Source organism: Sceloporus undulatus, chromosome 2, assembly GCF_019175285.1.
Source record: "Sceloporus undulatus isolate JIND9_A2432 ecotype Alabama chromosome 2, SceUnd_v1.1, whole genome shotgun sequence".
Classification (NCBI taxonomy): Eukaryota; Metazoa; Chordata; class Lepidosauria; order Squamata; family Phrynosomatidae; genus Sceloporus; species Sceloporus undulatus.
This window is the reverse complement of record NC_056523.1, coordinates 19,181,051-19,195,097: the sequence shown is the minus strand read 5'-3', so window position 1 is coordinate 19,195,097 and position 14,047 is coordinate 19,181,051. Positions and strand designations below refer to the sequence as shown.

The 14,047-nt window shown below is 40.8% G+C and overlaps 1 protein-coding gene across 3 annotated transcripts; it reads left to right on the top strand.

Moving 5' to 3' along the window:
• The first annotated feature begins 25 nt into the window (after positions 1 to 25).
• Positions 26 to 13,006, top strand: GTF2H4 (general transcription factor IIH subunit 4). 3 transcript variants are annotated; one of them, XM_042449910.1, is made up of 14 exons: positions 26 to 95; positions 727 to 910; positions 1,765 to 1,869; positions 2,372 to 2,503; positions 2,920 to 3,016; positions 3,338 to 3,426; positions 4,376 to 4,484; positions 4,585 to 4,653; positions 5,125 to 5,208; positions 5,455 to 5,587; positions 8,066 to 8,196; positions 8,404 to 8,451; positions 10,778 to 10,856; positions 12,371 to 13,006. In XM_042449910.1, the coding sequence occupies exons 2-14, from the start codon at positions 780 to 782 to the stop codon at positions 12,541 to 12,543; spliced, it is 1,380 nt and encodes a 459-aa protein (XP_042305844.1). In that variant the 5' UTR covers positions 26 to 95; positions 727 to 779; the 3' UTR covers positions 12,544 to 13,006. The 3 variants fall into 3 exon arrangements, with proteins under 3 accessions (XP_042305844.1, XP_042305843.1, XP_042305845.1); XM_042449909.1 differs by having other exon boundaries at positions 4,373 to 4,484; XM_042449911.1 differs by lacking the exon at positions 26 to 95 and having other exon boundaries at positions 825 to 910; positions 1,717 to 1,869; positions 4,373 to 4,484.
• Positions 13,007 to 14,047: the final 1,041 nt, after the last annotated feature.

Genomic DNA, 14,047 nt, shown 5'->3' with positions numbered 1-14,047 from the left:
GGTCTCTTCCTGTCTGTGATGATGATGATGAAGGGCATGATGGGAAATGAGGCGGACCCGAGGGAGGACTGTAAAGCTGGAGCCTCGTGTTGGGGGTAAGGATGGTTGGAGAGAGAGAGAGGTCCAAAACACACTGCAGGAATAAACCCACTTTGAGACCGCTTTAACTGCCCTGGCTCAGTGCTATTAGGGAATCCTGGGAACTGTAGTTTATTGTGGCACTACTTGAATGCTCTCTCTCTCTGACAGAAGGCTAAATATCTCACAAAACTACAGCTCCCAGAATTCCCTAACATTGAGCCAGGGCGGTTAAAGCAGCATTTTTACCCTGAATACTATAACTGGTTTGTCTTTGTTTGGAATTGAGGGGCCATCTCTTTCAAGTACTTTGATTAAAAGAAGAAATTTCTGGATCCACAGACTTAAAATCTTAACATGGCATGGTCTCAACGTAGGGAACAATACTTAATACTGTCATGCACTTAATATCAACAACAGTGTTCTTAACTGTCACCTTGGATACAACATACTTTTATGTTGTGCAAATGACAATGGCAGAAGCTGAAATGTTTTGTTAATTCATTTATTAAGTTTTTGTTTGTTAATCACTCTAATAAATAGATTTATGCATTTACATTTGACCCTTAAATGAGTATAGCTGTGGCTTCGTTTCTGGGCAAAGGTTTAAGCGTGTAAGTTTGTACTATCTAAATATCTTTCTCTCAGCTGACATTGCCACAGTGGAGGAGATGCCTTAGCAATAAGCTGAAGTGTTTAGTATGGAGTCAGTGTTGAAACTCCAGAAGGTACACTTGAAATGCAAGAATCTTCATGAATTCCTGCGGGGCCTCAGCCCAGGAGTCCTAGATCGTCTCTACAATCATCCTGCTACTTGTCTAGCAGTCTTCCGGTGAGTGAGGAACCCACTCCATACCCACCCCAATACAGTATCTGAGTGCTACTCTTTCACTGTTCTGAGATTGGGAGAAGAAATAAAAACATCACTATGTTTCTTAAAATAATTTAGACCCAGTCTAAATAACACTCTGGATCAAAGTTTTTTGTAGTGCTAAGGCTGCATAAGCTATAAATACAATCCATTTTAAAGATGGTGTTGAATGCGTGGAATAAATGCAGTATAGGAAACTGCCTTCTACTGAGTTCTCAGCATGTCTCTGGGTTCTCCACATTGATTAGTAATGGCTCCTTAGGGTTTCTGGTAGGAGTTTTTTCAGTCCAACATAGATAAGGGTGTCCTGCAGCCTGAGGGGTCTGCAGGAAAGCATTTGCTCCATCATTGATCGACAGTCTCCCTAAATTATATAAACATTTTTCTTGTCTGTTTCAGTGTTACATTCAAGTCAGGCTTTAATGTTTGACAGTAGAATTGTTACTAAGGGGCAGTGAATTCAATTTCATGTCTGCTAATCTGGGGTGTACAGGCACCATTCAGATGTTGTCTCTTATTTTTTACAGAGATTTGGCACCAGGAGAGCTACAGAGGGTGCAGCCTGAGAGTGGATTAGCCACCCTACTAGTGACAGATGCACAAAGTGCCTCTGTTAGACTGCATATGTTAGCAGAAACAGGAAAAAATGAGTCCATGTTCAAATTAAGTGATCATGGATTTGAAAATGATTGTCCTGCTCACGGTGACAACAGTAGTTCCAGAAGTAAAATACTACAGGAGTAACTTTTATCTATTCCACTTTAAAGGTAGGATACCTGAGTAGAATATGGAGGTCTTTGTTCTTATGTCTCCAGAGAGCTGCCAGGCTTGGCCAAGAACTATGTTATGCGAATGCTGTTTCTTGAACAACCTCTCCCTCAAGCAGCTGTGGCATCATGGGTAAAGAAGAAATACACTAAGTAAGTATTTTTGGTTTCTAAGTTCTTCCATCTCTAAGGCTCAGGCTATGTAACAAAATATTGAAACAACCAATAACTGCTAACCTTGATGCCTCGATCCAGTTACTACTACTACTAAAGTTGTTGTTGTTGTTGTGTGCCTTCAAGTCATTTTCTGACTTACAACAACCCTAAAGTGAACCTATCATGGAGTTTTCTTGGCAAGTTTCTTCAGAGGGTGATTGCTATTGCCATCAGGGGAAGTTTTAGTGATCTGACATGAGACACACATAAATGTTTTAGTATCTACTGATCCAGTCCAGATTATTATTATTATTATTATTATTATTATTATTATTATTAACCTTTATAAATAAAAGTGCTGTAAATTTACACAGCGCTGTACATACAAACTTTTTAAATTAGACACCTTACCTGTGAGAAGGAAGTGTACTGCTACACCTCCTCCATTTCTTCCTGCTGACCATGCTTACTTGGCTCATGATTGGTTCTTTTGTTTCAGAGAACAGGAGGAGAGCTCAGATATCTTGCTGGGGCTGCGGTTGTGGCACAAGCAGTTGCTTCCAGGGGGTCTCCAAGGAATTGTCTTGAACCCTATCTTCAAGGAGAACTTGCGTATTGCCCTGCTGGGAGGGTAAGTGACAGCCACAAGGACAATTCTGGTCTGAGGTATCAAGGGAGAGACTCAGAGCAGAGTTTGCTTTCACCCTGGTTTAGCAATAATGGTGAAACATTGCTGTTATTCTGGTGCCGAGTGAACACATAGTTGTTTACTAAAACTTTTGGTTTTATCCAAGTCTGCATACGCACATCATTTTAAATAATTTAAATTATTTTAGCCAGTTTTAATCTGTCTTCTTTTAACTTGTAAAATGGTTTAATGTGTTTTTAGCCTTTTAAAATCATGTTCATTATTTACCTTGCTTTAAATGGGTCGAGCTGATTTTATTATGCTCTGAAATTTTTAGATGGAAGGTAAATAATGTTGATGTTGGCTGAAATGTGGTTACATCTAACCTGCATTTTCTGTTTCTCATCTTTTCTCTGCAGTGGTAAGGCCTGGTCTGATGACACTAGCCAGTTAGGACCAGACAAGCATGCCCGGGATGTCCCATCTCTAGACAAATATGCTGAAGAGAGGTGGGAGGTGAGTATTTCTGTTTCTTTGTCTTAGTGTTCTGGCAGTTTAGGCTGTGTTTGTATTTCACTGTCCCCCAACATCCTGCAACTGAGTCCCAGTGTAGCGCTGTTTTGAGGACCATGTTTCATTTTCTGTCTGTTTAGTACTTGGTATAAGGAATGTATTGGTTATGCTCTTTACATTAAGGGGACCTCAGCTGTTGTCAAACAGATTGTCATTGCGGGAATTGGGTCTGTTTTGCAACAGTGTGTAGCTAACTATGAACCAACCTCTGCAAAAACCTTTCAGTGTGGACACACCCTTCTGTTTCTTTACACCTTCTCTTAGGTCATTTTGGACTTTATGGTAGGCTCTCCTAGTGCAGCAGTGAGCCAAGATTTAGCTCAGCTGCTCATTGAAGCTGGCCTGATGAAGAGGTAAGAGGCAAAGGAAATAGATGGAGAATACTTGTGGAGTGATCAAATTGAGAAACGTCTTTTATTTCAGCTTTTATTTACTGTGTTTCATAATCATAGCATTTCCTGTAACTGTTTTACAGAAAGATGATTTATGCAAAATGTATTTTTGATTGTATTGTATTTGATTTGATTTTTTGCAAAGACTTTTGGTGATAAGGGAAGTAAGGTGTAGCTGACAGAAATAGTTTTTTATCTTTTTCAGGGATGGGGAACTTGTGGCTGTCCAGATATTGTAAACTACAGCCCCCATAGTTTCACCTTGGGGCTTCAGGGTCCTGAAGTCCAAAATGTCTGGAGAGCTTAGGATTCTCTTTGTTCTTGTAACAGTTCCTGGAATTTGATGTATTCTTTCATCTCAGATGAAGTAATAGCAGAAACATAGTAGAGGATCAGAACTCATATCCTTATATAACAGGAATGAGCAAAGTGTGGGACCATGGGTGCCAAGACAAATTTTCTGACCCCCCCCCCCCCCCCCGGGTCAAAAATTACATTTTCCCTCTGAAATGCTCCAAAATGATCTCTAGGTGCTGTGGAGAGCATTTCCACCATGTTTGAAGGCCCCAGAGACAATATATGGAGCAGATGTGGTGCCAGGTACAGCCTTCCACATTCTCCTGGATGGTTGATGTAGCTCCCTAGTCTTTCTCGGTTGCCCACCCCTTTTAGATGAGTTCACTTAATGTGATATTCTGTATGTGCAAAAGGGCATGTGTACTTCTGTACAGGATGAGTGTACGAATAATACAGAAGTACAAAACCCCATGATTGTTTCAATGTAGGGTCGCCATAAATTGGAAACAACTTGAAGACACAGCACAACAACAAAAATAAGATATCACATCCTGAATTAATAGGTGTCTAGCTCTCTGTTTCTTTTAACTTTGAGTGCTTTTCTCTCCAGTAGTGAACCTGGTGAACCACCTTGCATTACATCTTCTGGCTTCCAGTTCCTGTTACTGGATACCTCATCTCAGCTCTGGTACTTCATGCTGCAGTATCTCCAGTCAGCTGAGGTGAGGAGAAGTGATTGTGTCTATCCATTTTGGCTTCATTTGCTTGGTCTGTTCCCAGTTGTGCTGAACTTTCTTTCTTTCTCTGAATCATTCCTTGCAGACCCGGGGCATGGACCTGGTGGAGATTCTTTCCTTCCTCTTTCAGCTCAGCTTTTCCACTCTTGGCAAGGTGAGAAAGAAAAAAGAATACTCCTCGTGCCAGTCTATTAAATAGGGCGTATAAATCGGGGAGTGGGGGGGAGGACATGGGACAGATAAATTCCAGTGTGGTATATCTGGTTAGAGTGGTTAGAGTGTTAGACTCGGATCTGGGCAATCCATATGTGAGTTCCCACTGATTTGAATGCTATGTCAGATAAACTGCAAAAGGCAGAACTTTTGTCAAGTGTCCCAGTGCTGGAGCAGCCTTCCTCAGCTTTGTGCCTCAACATGTTTGGACTACAAGTCCCAGCATTCCTGATCACTGGCCACACTTAGCTGGAGTGATAGAAATTAGAAGTCCAAACCTTTGGTGAACACTAGGTTAAGGAAGAGTGCAACAGAATCAAGCCACTCTAATTTGGTTGTCAGTCACCATTTATGAAATAAGTAATGCAACTCTGTTACAAATGAGTCTTAATTTCTAACTCTTTTCCTCCAGGATTATTCTGTGGAAGGCATGAGTGAATCTTTGTTAAACTTTCTTCAACATCTACGGGAGTTTGGTCTAGTCTTTCAGAGAAAGGTAAGCCATAAAAGGTGGGTAGAGTACTGGTTGATTAAATGAAATATAGTATCAGGGATTGGGGGAAACATGGGATTATTTGAAAAAAATACAAGGCTGCAGGTTGTAGAAGTGTTAGTGGCAGTGATCAACAAAGTGAAGACAATGAGTTGAGATTGTATTTTTGGACTGAGAATTGTAAGGAGAGTAAAAGCTTTTAAACTTGCAAGGATCTTTCTCCCACTGCTGATCCTTCTCCCCTTCCAGAGGAAATCCAGGCGTTACTACCCCACCCGCCTAGCCATCAACCTTTCCTCTGGCATCTCAGGCACTACGGTGGATACTCATAACCAGGGCTTTATCGTTGTGGAGACAAACTACAGGATCTATGCATACACAGGTCAGAGGTCAAAGCCCAGTGTGCCCTTGACATGTTGGTTTACTTCATTCACAGAGTCCTTCCTCACGTTCTCTTCCTCTTGTTTTGTGATTTTGAACCATTGTTTCCTGGCTGATGTCCCCCACTTGACCAAGATCTGCAGATTTTAAACTGATAGCCTTAATATTGTAATCCAAGGCCACTTCATCTGAGATGTAACCAAGGTTTTTGAAGAACCCCCTGTTTTTCAGTCTCCCTGAAAAACTGTTTGATAATGTTATACCAGTCTGATTCACTAGGGTATTGCTCAGAACTGACTTTCTTATTTGGATAGGAAGATGCCAGCCCAGACTGTTAATCAGTGTGGACCAGGAATATAGGAAGAGCAGCTCATGGGGTGCATGCAGCTCCTGAAATTTGGACACATGATTTTTCAATGGCACCAATTGCAGTGATAGTGGCATTAGTAATAGTGGTAGAAGCTTTACTGTTCCTCCATGACACTGCTGTGGCTGCCCTACTTCCCAAGCTCCCTTATCTCCCAGTAGCTTATTCTCCCTGCTGTCACAACAGGGCAGAGAGTCACTCATTGTCCAGGAAAGGTGAGGAAAAAAAGTCTTGGGGGGAGGGGGAGGAACTAAGAAAGCTTAGAAAGCAAAGCAGCCAATTATCCGATGGTAAAGAAGTTGCAAGTGACCACCCCAAGGCCTGTGTTGAAGTGGAACTTACCACTTGCTCACTCCTTCCCTCCCGATTCCAAAGATGAAAGAAGAAACAAGGCTGCTGCTGCTGCTGCCTTTTTCTTGACTGCTTGAGTCTTCAGCACCAGGCTGTTTGGTAGGAGAACTGAGGATTGTTTTTTTTTTTGTTGTTGTTGTTGTTGTGGCTGGGTTTGTTTTTTTCTATCTTGCCTTTTTACCAGTTCAGGGTGCAGAATGGCTTACAAAATTTTTTAAAAACACATAGTTAAAAATTAGCAAGATACAACAATTAAAATGAGATTGAACAATAATAAAAAAAATTAAAGCCAGATTTAAACATCTACATTGAACACTGGGAGTATTGTCTATGCTGCAACATAAACTATTTCCTTAGTTCTCCCTGCTTTGAGGACCCTTTTGGGAAGCTGTCATTTCTACAGAAGAGCTGGCTGCTAATTGCAATGGTGTTTGTTTCTTTGACTTCATTGCTGGTGGCAGCAACAACAGTAAGGGAGGGATTTATTTATTTATTTATTTATTTATTTATTAGATTTATATCCCAGCTTACTCCCAAAATGGGATTCAAGGTGGGTGTACAAGTGAGGGAGCACTCACTCATTCTGCCTCCCTCCAGATGGAAGAGAAGGAGGAAAAAACTATGAGGGAGAGAAGAAGTAAGAGGGGCCTCACTACCTGACCTAGGAGAAGGGGGCAGAGGAAAGTCAGGAGGATAAGAATGCTAGCGAAAGAACATTTGGGATTTATTCGTAATTTTAAAAAAATGAATACAGTGGGCCCTCCACATTCGCTAAGGTTGAAGGTGCAGTGTCTTGTGAAAGTGGAAAAATCGCATATTTAAAAAATCGCTATTTTATTTTACCTGAGATAACGGTCCTTTAGGAATCTCTGGGTCCTTCAGCACAACTCAGTGTCAACATCAGGTGGAAGTTATTATTATTATTAACCTTTATTTATAAAGCGCTGTAAATTTACCATAGAATTGTGCTGGAAGACCTACAGATGGCTAGAGAAGTGTTTTCTCTAGGAATTTCTGGGGCCTCCAGCATGACTCTGTGGTCAGCTAGTAGAGTCGCACTGGAGGACCTAGAGATTCCCAGAGAGAATATACTAATCAAATCTGTGAATAGTCAAATCCGCAAAAGTCAAAGTTGTAAAAGAAAATGATTAAAAACTTAAAATGGAGGCAGTGAGGAGTAGACCCCCAAAGTCCAGTGGGGTCCAGTCTACTCCTGATCCAGCCCATTACTGTTTACTCTGACTGGCAGCAGCTGTTCAAGGTCTCAGTGAGAGGATCTTTCCCATCCTATTTTATGTTATATTTATATTACTGAATACTATATGTTCCTTTGTTTTAAAAAAACTAAAAATGCCAGGCGTTGAAGCTAGAACCTTTACATAAAATTGATAATATGCTATTGAACTGTGGTCCTTCATCTACTTTTCAAAACTTTAAGTTCTTTTTCATGGTCTCTGTGAATCACACAAATGGGTTATTCTGCTCAGGGAAACGATAACTCATTTGTGTAAATTCACAGATGACCACTCAAACAACTGTGTTACAAGTAAGCAACCTGTCCTTCTGGAGCTTGGCAATAGAACATGCAAAACAATAATGAAGGAAGTAGTGAACTTGGACATGTGCATGATATATTTCTGTTTCACAGCACTCAACCTTGGTTTAAGAGAGATTTCATCCAGATCAATGGATGTGTTTTTGAAGAAGACTTGAGCTTGAGCCTCCTTTGGAAATTAAGATCTGATCTTTTTCGCTTTTCAGATTCTGAGCTGCAGATTGCACTCATTGCCCTCTTCTCTGAAATGCTCTATCGCTTCCCCAACTTAGTGGTGGCTCAAGTCACTCGTGAAAGTGTGCAGCAGGCCATCGCCAATGGCATTACAGCAGATCAGGTAAAAACCAGGAGACTCTTGAAACCTGGTCTAAGAAGTGTAGGGAGGTATGGGCTGGTTCTGTTTGCTGTGTTAATTTTCTGCTCCTGGGACATTTCTCAGCCACAACAAAAATATGCATTAGGAGGTAATCATACTGTAAGTATCCAATTCAAAATATATTAGGGGCAAATTTGGTTCATTCCTATTGGTTTCTCTTTCTTGCAGATCATTCACTTCCTGCGTACTAGAGCTCACCCTGTGATGCTGAAACAGGTGAGAAAATGGTTATGGTGGTCAGGTCTGTGGATGAGAGGATATAAAAAGAATGCCACTCTGTTTAAGAGGGCTAATGCTTTTTTTAAAACGCTTCTCAGCAAGTCATCTTCTACAAGGATATTGGGAGGAACTTAGGATGGATGCTTAAATATTGTTGTTATTTAATCATTTATATCCTGTATTTTTTTACATTGAGACTCAATACGGCTTACAAAAAATTAAGACAAATATAATTTAAAAAGTATATACATTTTAAAAAAATATATAATTTTAATAACATATAAAATTATTATTAAAATAAATTTAATCAGTACCTAGAATTAAAACTCTAAAACAAATCCTTTAAAAAACAAAAGATAAAATAATAGCAGAACATATTATATACTTATTATTACTGTTTATTCATTACTAAAAGAGACAAAATATGGAATATGGACTGAAGGATTCTGCCCAAACACTGGTAAGCCAGTTCCAAAGGGAAGAACTGTTATTACACTAGTAGCGACAAGACAAAAAAATCTCCAGGACTGTAGTCATTGTAGCTTTATTTTTTTAATCCAATTAGTACTTCTCTGAGTGGATTACAAAAAAAATGAAAGAATAAAATAAACTACTATAAAATGTAGTAGATTTTAAAGAAAAGTCTATAGGAAAAGTACAGAAAAACCACCATAAAATCTGAAATGCTTGGTAGGAAAAGAAGGTCTTTGCCTAGTGTTGAAAAGGTAACAGTATGGTTGCTTCCTTAAGTAGGAGTGTACAGCTGAGACGCCCCCCTATTTTATAGCCACCCAGCTGACTTCCTTTGGTGGTGTCACCCAACAGATGGCCTCTAAAGGTGAACTAAAAAAGAGAAAATGTCATATTGATTTAGTCCCGATTTGTAATTTAACAACTTTTGTTTTGAACTAACTGGTTTCCAAGCCTTTTCCAAAGGTAGGCCCACAACAGTGCTACTCAGAATATATGAGTACCAGTGCTACTCAGACTAGTTGTCCATGGATTGGTGCCAGTCTGCGAGCCATTGGCTATCAGTCCATGGAGAGTTTCCAGGAAAGAAAGATATTTTTGGCAATGGACACAAATATACTACAGTTCCTGCCACATTGGGGTGGGAGGGAATGCCAGCCCCCTCATCAGAGAGCATGAGAACCACTACCACATACAAAACGCTGCTGTAATCCACCCAAGAAAACACGTAGCTCTCTCTGTTTAGAAATAGGGTTGCCATCCCTGAGGACCTCCAAACCGGAAAAAATGTAGGTCAAGATTTAAAAATGTAGGACCTTTTTCTCCCTCACCCCTGGCAAAAAAAAAAAGGTCCTATATTTTTAAACCTTGTCCAAGGCCTCCACGATCGCGGAGCCGCTGCCTGGGCCTGGGCCTGGCTGGGGCCTGGGAGACAGCCAGGCCTCAGAGGACTCTGCGATCGTGGAGCCGCATCCAGAGCCTCCCTGGGGGGGATCCCGGGGGCGGGGCCAAACCGAGGCAGGACCGTGCGAACCCCCCCAAACCGGGAAAGTCCCGCCCCCAGGCAACCCTATCTAGAAAGAATCATCAATGTGATATCAGCTTGAGTTAATAAACACTTCCTGTCATTGAGGCCACCTGTGCAACAAGTGACATTGATATATCTAGGAGTACCCCTAAACAAGGAGCCAGCATGGCATAGTGGTTTCAGTGCTTGACTACAACTCTGGAGACCAGGGTTCAATTCCTGCTCAGCCATAAAACCCATTAGGGGATCTTGGGCAAGTCACGTGCCTTTAGCATTCAGGGGAAGGCAATGGCAAACTTCTGAACAAAACCCCATGATAGGGTCACCTTTGGTTTGCCATAAGTTGGAAGGCACAGAACAACAAAAACCCCAAACAACTGTGATCTGAAGGGGGTATAACCATCTGCAGAAGAGTTAGGACACCAGTCAGCTGGAGCAATGAACCACCCAGTAACAGAACCTTCATCTGGACTGAGTCCATTTTTTTTAAATAGAAGAAAATATGAAAACTACAACTTTGAAGACCAGGGCCCAAATACCTACCCAGCCATGGAAATCCACTGGGTGACTTGGGGCAAGTCACACTTTCTCAGCCTTAGAGGAAGGCGGAGGGCAAATCCCCTCTGAATAAATCTTGCCAAGAAAACCCCATAATAGGTTTTCCTTAGGGTTGCCATAAGATTGAAATGACTTGAAGGCACACAACAGCAAATAAAAACTTATATAGGGCTTTACAAACTAACAAATACATTCTGCTGTAAGCTTTCTGAGGTGTGGTTGCTTTTCCATGTGATCATAGCACTTTCACTTTTCATTTTCCAACAGACCCCTGTGCTGCCCCCTACAATCACAGACCAAATCCGGCTATGGGAGCTGGAGCGGGACAGATTGCGCTTCTCTGAGGGTGAGCATATGAGCAGGAAAGGGAGATCAATACTGAAAAATGCATTATGCCATAGGCATTTTGAGGGATTGTTGCTTTGCCCTGTATTCATAGCACTTTTGTTATAGATACATCAATATCCTAGTGAGGAGGTTGGGATGGGAAGAATATTTGCTATTATTTGTTTCTTGGCTGAAAATGGGTTTCCTGACACTAGGGAAACCCACTCAGGAAGAATAATACAGTGGTGAGGATTTCACATTTTTCACCTGGTTTTTACACATCTCTCAGTGTTTGGGGAAATTATTCTGTACAGCAATACACCTTGATGTTTTTGTAGCATTTTCTGCAAGCACACACACACCTCCACTGTTTCCATTCATATATGGATTTTTATTTTATTTTTGGAAGGTTGCTGTTTTTTGTCTAAAAACAGCAATCTTGCACACAAAAATAGTGACATTGTTGGCTTTTTTTGGAGCAAGATTTCTGCTTTCTGTGCAATGTTTTTGCTATGCGAGATTGCTAGAGGTTGCCTAGAAAACAGCAGTCTAGCATTAAAAATACATGTGGGGCTCTAGAAACTGGCATTTAAACACATGTTTAAAAAACACATGCATGTGTGTGTGTGTATATATACTTTAATCTCTCCCCTTGGCTGACCCATTTTTCATACACCCAAACACATGTATTTCTGTACAGAATAGTTTCCTGAAACACTTTGGGATGGGCAAATACCTGGCACAACTGCACTGAAATATTTGTCTTTTCTGCAGAGGGGAATGAACTGGGAATTTTTTTGTCCTCACTTATGAGAAATAGAAGATGGTTTACAGCCGAGTGGTGTTTTGCCAGATCCTTTCCTCTCTTCTTGACTTATCCCCCTTTCTTCTCATCTTTGTCTTTGTGCTTTGTCTTGTTTGCCTCTTCTATCTGCAGCTGTCCATTGGTTATTTCTGTTTTTTCCTTCGCTTCTCTAATCTTCTACTGCAGTGATTCCCAGACTTTAGTCCTCCAGGTGTTTTGGACTTCAACTCCCAGAAGTCCCAACTAACTTGGCCAACCATCAGGAATTCTAGAAGCTGAAGGCCAAAACATCTGAAGGGCCAAAGTTTGGGAATCACTAGTCTACTGCCTTTGGTCTTTTTTAAACACGTTTAAAAACACATGCATGTGTGTGTCTGTTTATACTTTCTCCAAACTCTCCTCTTGGCCGACGCAAACTTGGTGCATATTCTACACTTTATAACCACCTGGCTTAAAAGTGTCTTTCATTTCATCTCTCACCCCATCATACACTCCTTAAATTCTTCTTTTTTCTGCATTGCTTCTCTTTTCTCTTGCTGTAATTGTGGTCTTTTCTTTATATCCCACCTCTCCCATTCTTGGTTCTCTCCATGCTGCCTTTGAGCCATGGCTTTCCCTTTCTCATGCCCATTTATGCTTGTGTACTTTTCTTCTTCCTGGCTCACTTCCTCTTGAGTTTCCCTCCACCACCACCCTCTCAACTGTGTTTTTACTCTCCTCTTTCCCAGGTGTTCTCTACAACCAGTTCCTGTCCCAGGTGGATTTTGAGCTGTTGCGTGATCATGCGAGGGAACTTGGGGTGCTTGTTTTTGAGAACCCTTCCAAGCGTCTCATGGTGGTGACGCCTGCTGGTCACTCAGATGTCAAACGCTTCTGGAAGCGGCAGAAACACAGTTCCTGAGGGCAGTTGCTACCTTCAAGATTGATGCTAAAAGCTTGAGATGGTGAAGAAGTGGTTACATCACTTTGCCCAATAACTCTGGATGGCTAACAGAGACATGGAAATAAAGAAGAAGTCTTAACTGATTACTTCTCTTCAGCCAAAAAGAAGTTAAGAATAATGTGAAAGCCCTCTGGGGGTGTTCCAGTAAGAGAGCGGTTAAATTCTTTTTTGTCTTCTGGAAATTCTCTCGGAAAGGAAAAAAACATGAGTGAATGTGCACAAACTTTAAGAAAATTTGAAATGGGTAAATGACACAAATGGATTCCTCTTCTAGATGTACCTTCTTGGGATCAGTGAATGGCTTGAACAGAAGATAATGCTGGATTATTACAAATGCTTATCCACTTGTGTGGATAGGAGTCTGTTGACTCTTGGTGTATGAGAGGCATGTGAGAATAATAATAATTTTTCAAAATATTGATGAACAGTGACATCTGTACTTTTCTCCTCCAGATATTAATAGTGATGTGTGTTTGAGGGGAAGAATAATGGGGAAGAGTTGTTTGGACAGTTTCTTTTTTTGGACTACCATTTCCACAATCCCTCAGCTAGCATGGCCAAGTGTATGCTGAGATTCTGGGAGCTGTAGTCCAAAAAAGTAATTTTTCCACAAGCTCCCTTTCACTGTGTATAGTGGATCACAAGAGAAATGAAGCAGAACTTTAAGAAAAGTGTGGCCCTATCCTTTTCTCTTGAGGGTAAGAATGAAGCCTCAGCAATGGATGAGGGCTGTATTAAGGGCAAAAGGGAACTTCAGTGGGATCAAAGGTATCAGGGAGACTGAGTAAGTGGCCACCGAGGAGCAAAAGGAAATAGTCTTCATTCCCACAATGCTATTTTTTAAAAAATGAGTGTTTATGGGCAAGGGTCCCAGTCCAGTGTTAGCATCATGCATTTACTTTTCTTGCTCCAAAAAGAAATGGAAATTAAATTTAGAAATTAAGACCACTTAATGAAGCAATGGGTTTCATGTTAAATCCATTCCAGCTCACCTACAGTATTTTTTTCCCATTAGGTAGAAGCCAGTCTGCCAATGAGCAGATAAGCATTTATTTTCTATCAGTTTCAGTATTTTTCATTATTTGTAGATGGCATGCCTTTGCAGGACCACTGTTTATGGGTGTTTTACTAGTAAAGCACCATGTACATCAATGGTACTATATAAACCAACAACAACAGCAATAATAATGTTGCTCCTGGCTTATATTTTCAATCCTTAAAACTCATGTTTCTTACACACTATAAGAAAATTGTTTGTAGAGTGGGCAAAGTACAGCCATAGAGTGTCCCCTAATCTCCATAGATCAGCTTTTTTCTAAAAAGGAAAAACCAAAACCAAAATGGAGGTGAATTTCCTAGAAATATTCAGGAGCAGTGATTCATCCTTTAAATTGGTCACAAGGCTCCTCTGTACTATTTCATATCACAGAATTCCAATTTTTCAAAACCTTACTTAGAAAGA

What these genes read in the sequence shown, in the direction of transcription:
- GTF2H4 (XM_042449909.1), top strand. Translation starts at nt 780, where the DNA reads ATGGAGTCAGTGTTGAAACTCCAGAAGGTACACTTGAAATGCAAGAAT. An exon ending in ACTTGTCTAGCAGTCTTCCG is followed by an intron (nt 911 to 1,764) that starts GTGAGTGAGGAA and finishes TTATGTCTCCAG; the next exon opens with AGAGCTGCCAGGCTTGGCCA. An exon ending in ACCCTGTGATGCTGAAACAG is followed by an intron (nt 8,452 to 10,777) that starts GTGAGAAAATGG and finishes ATTTTCCAACAG; the next exon opens with ACCCCTGTGCTGCCCCCTAC.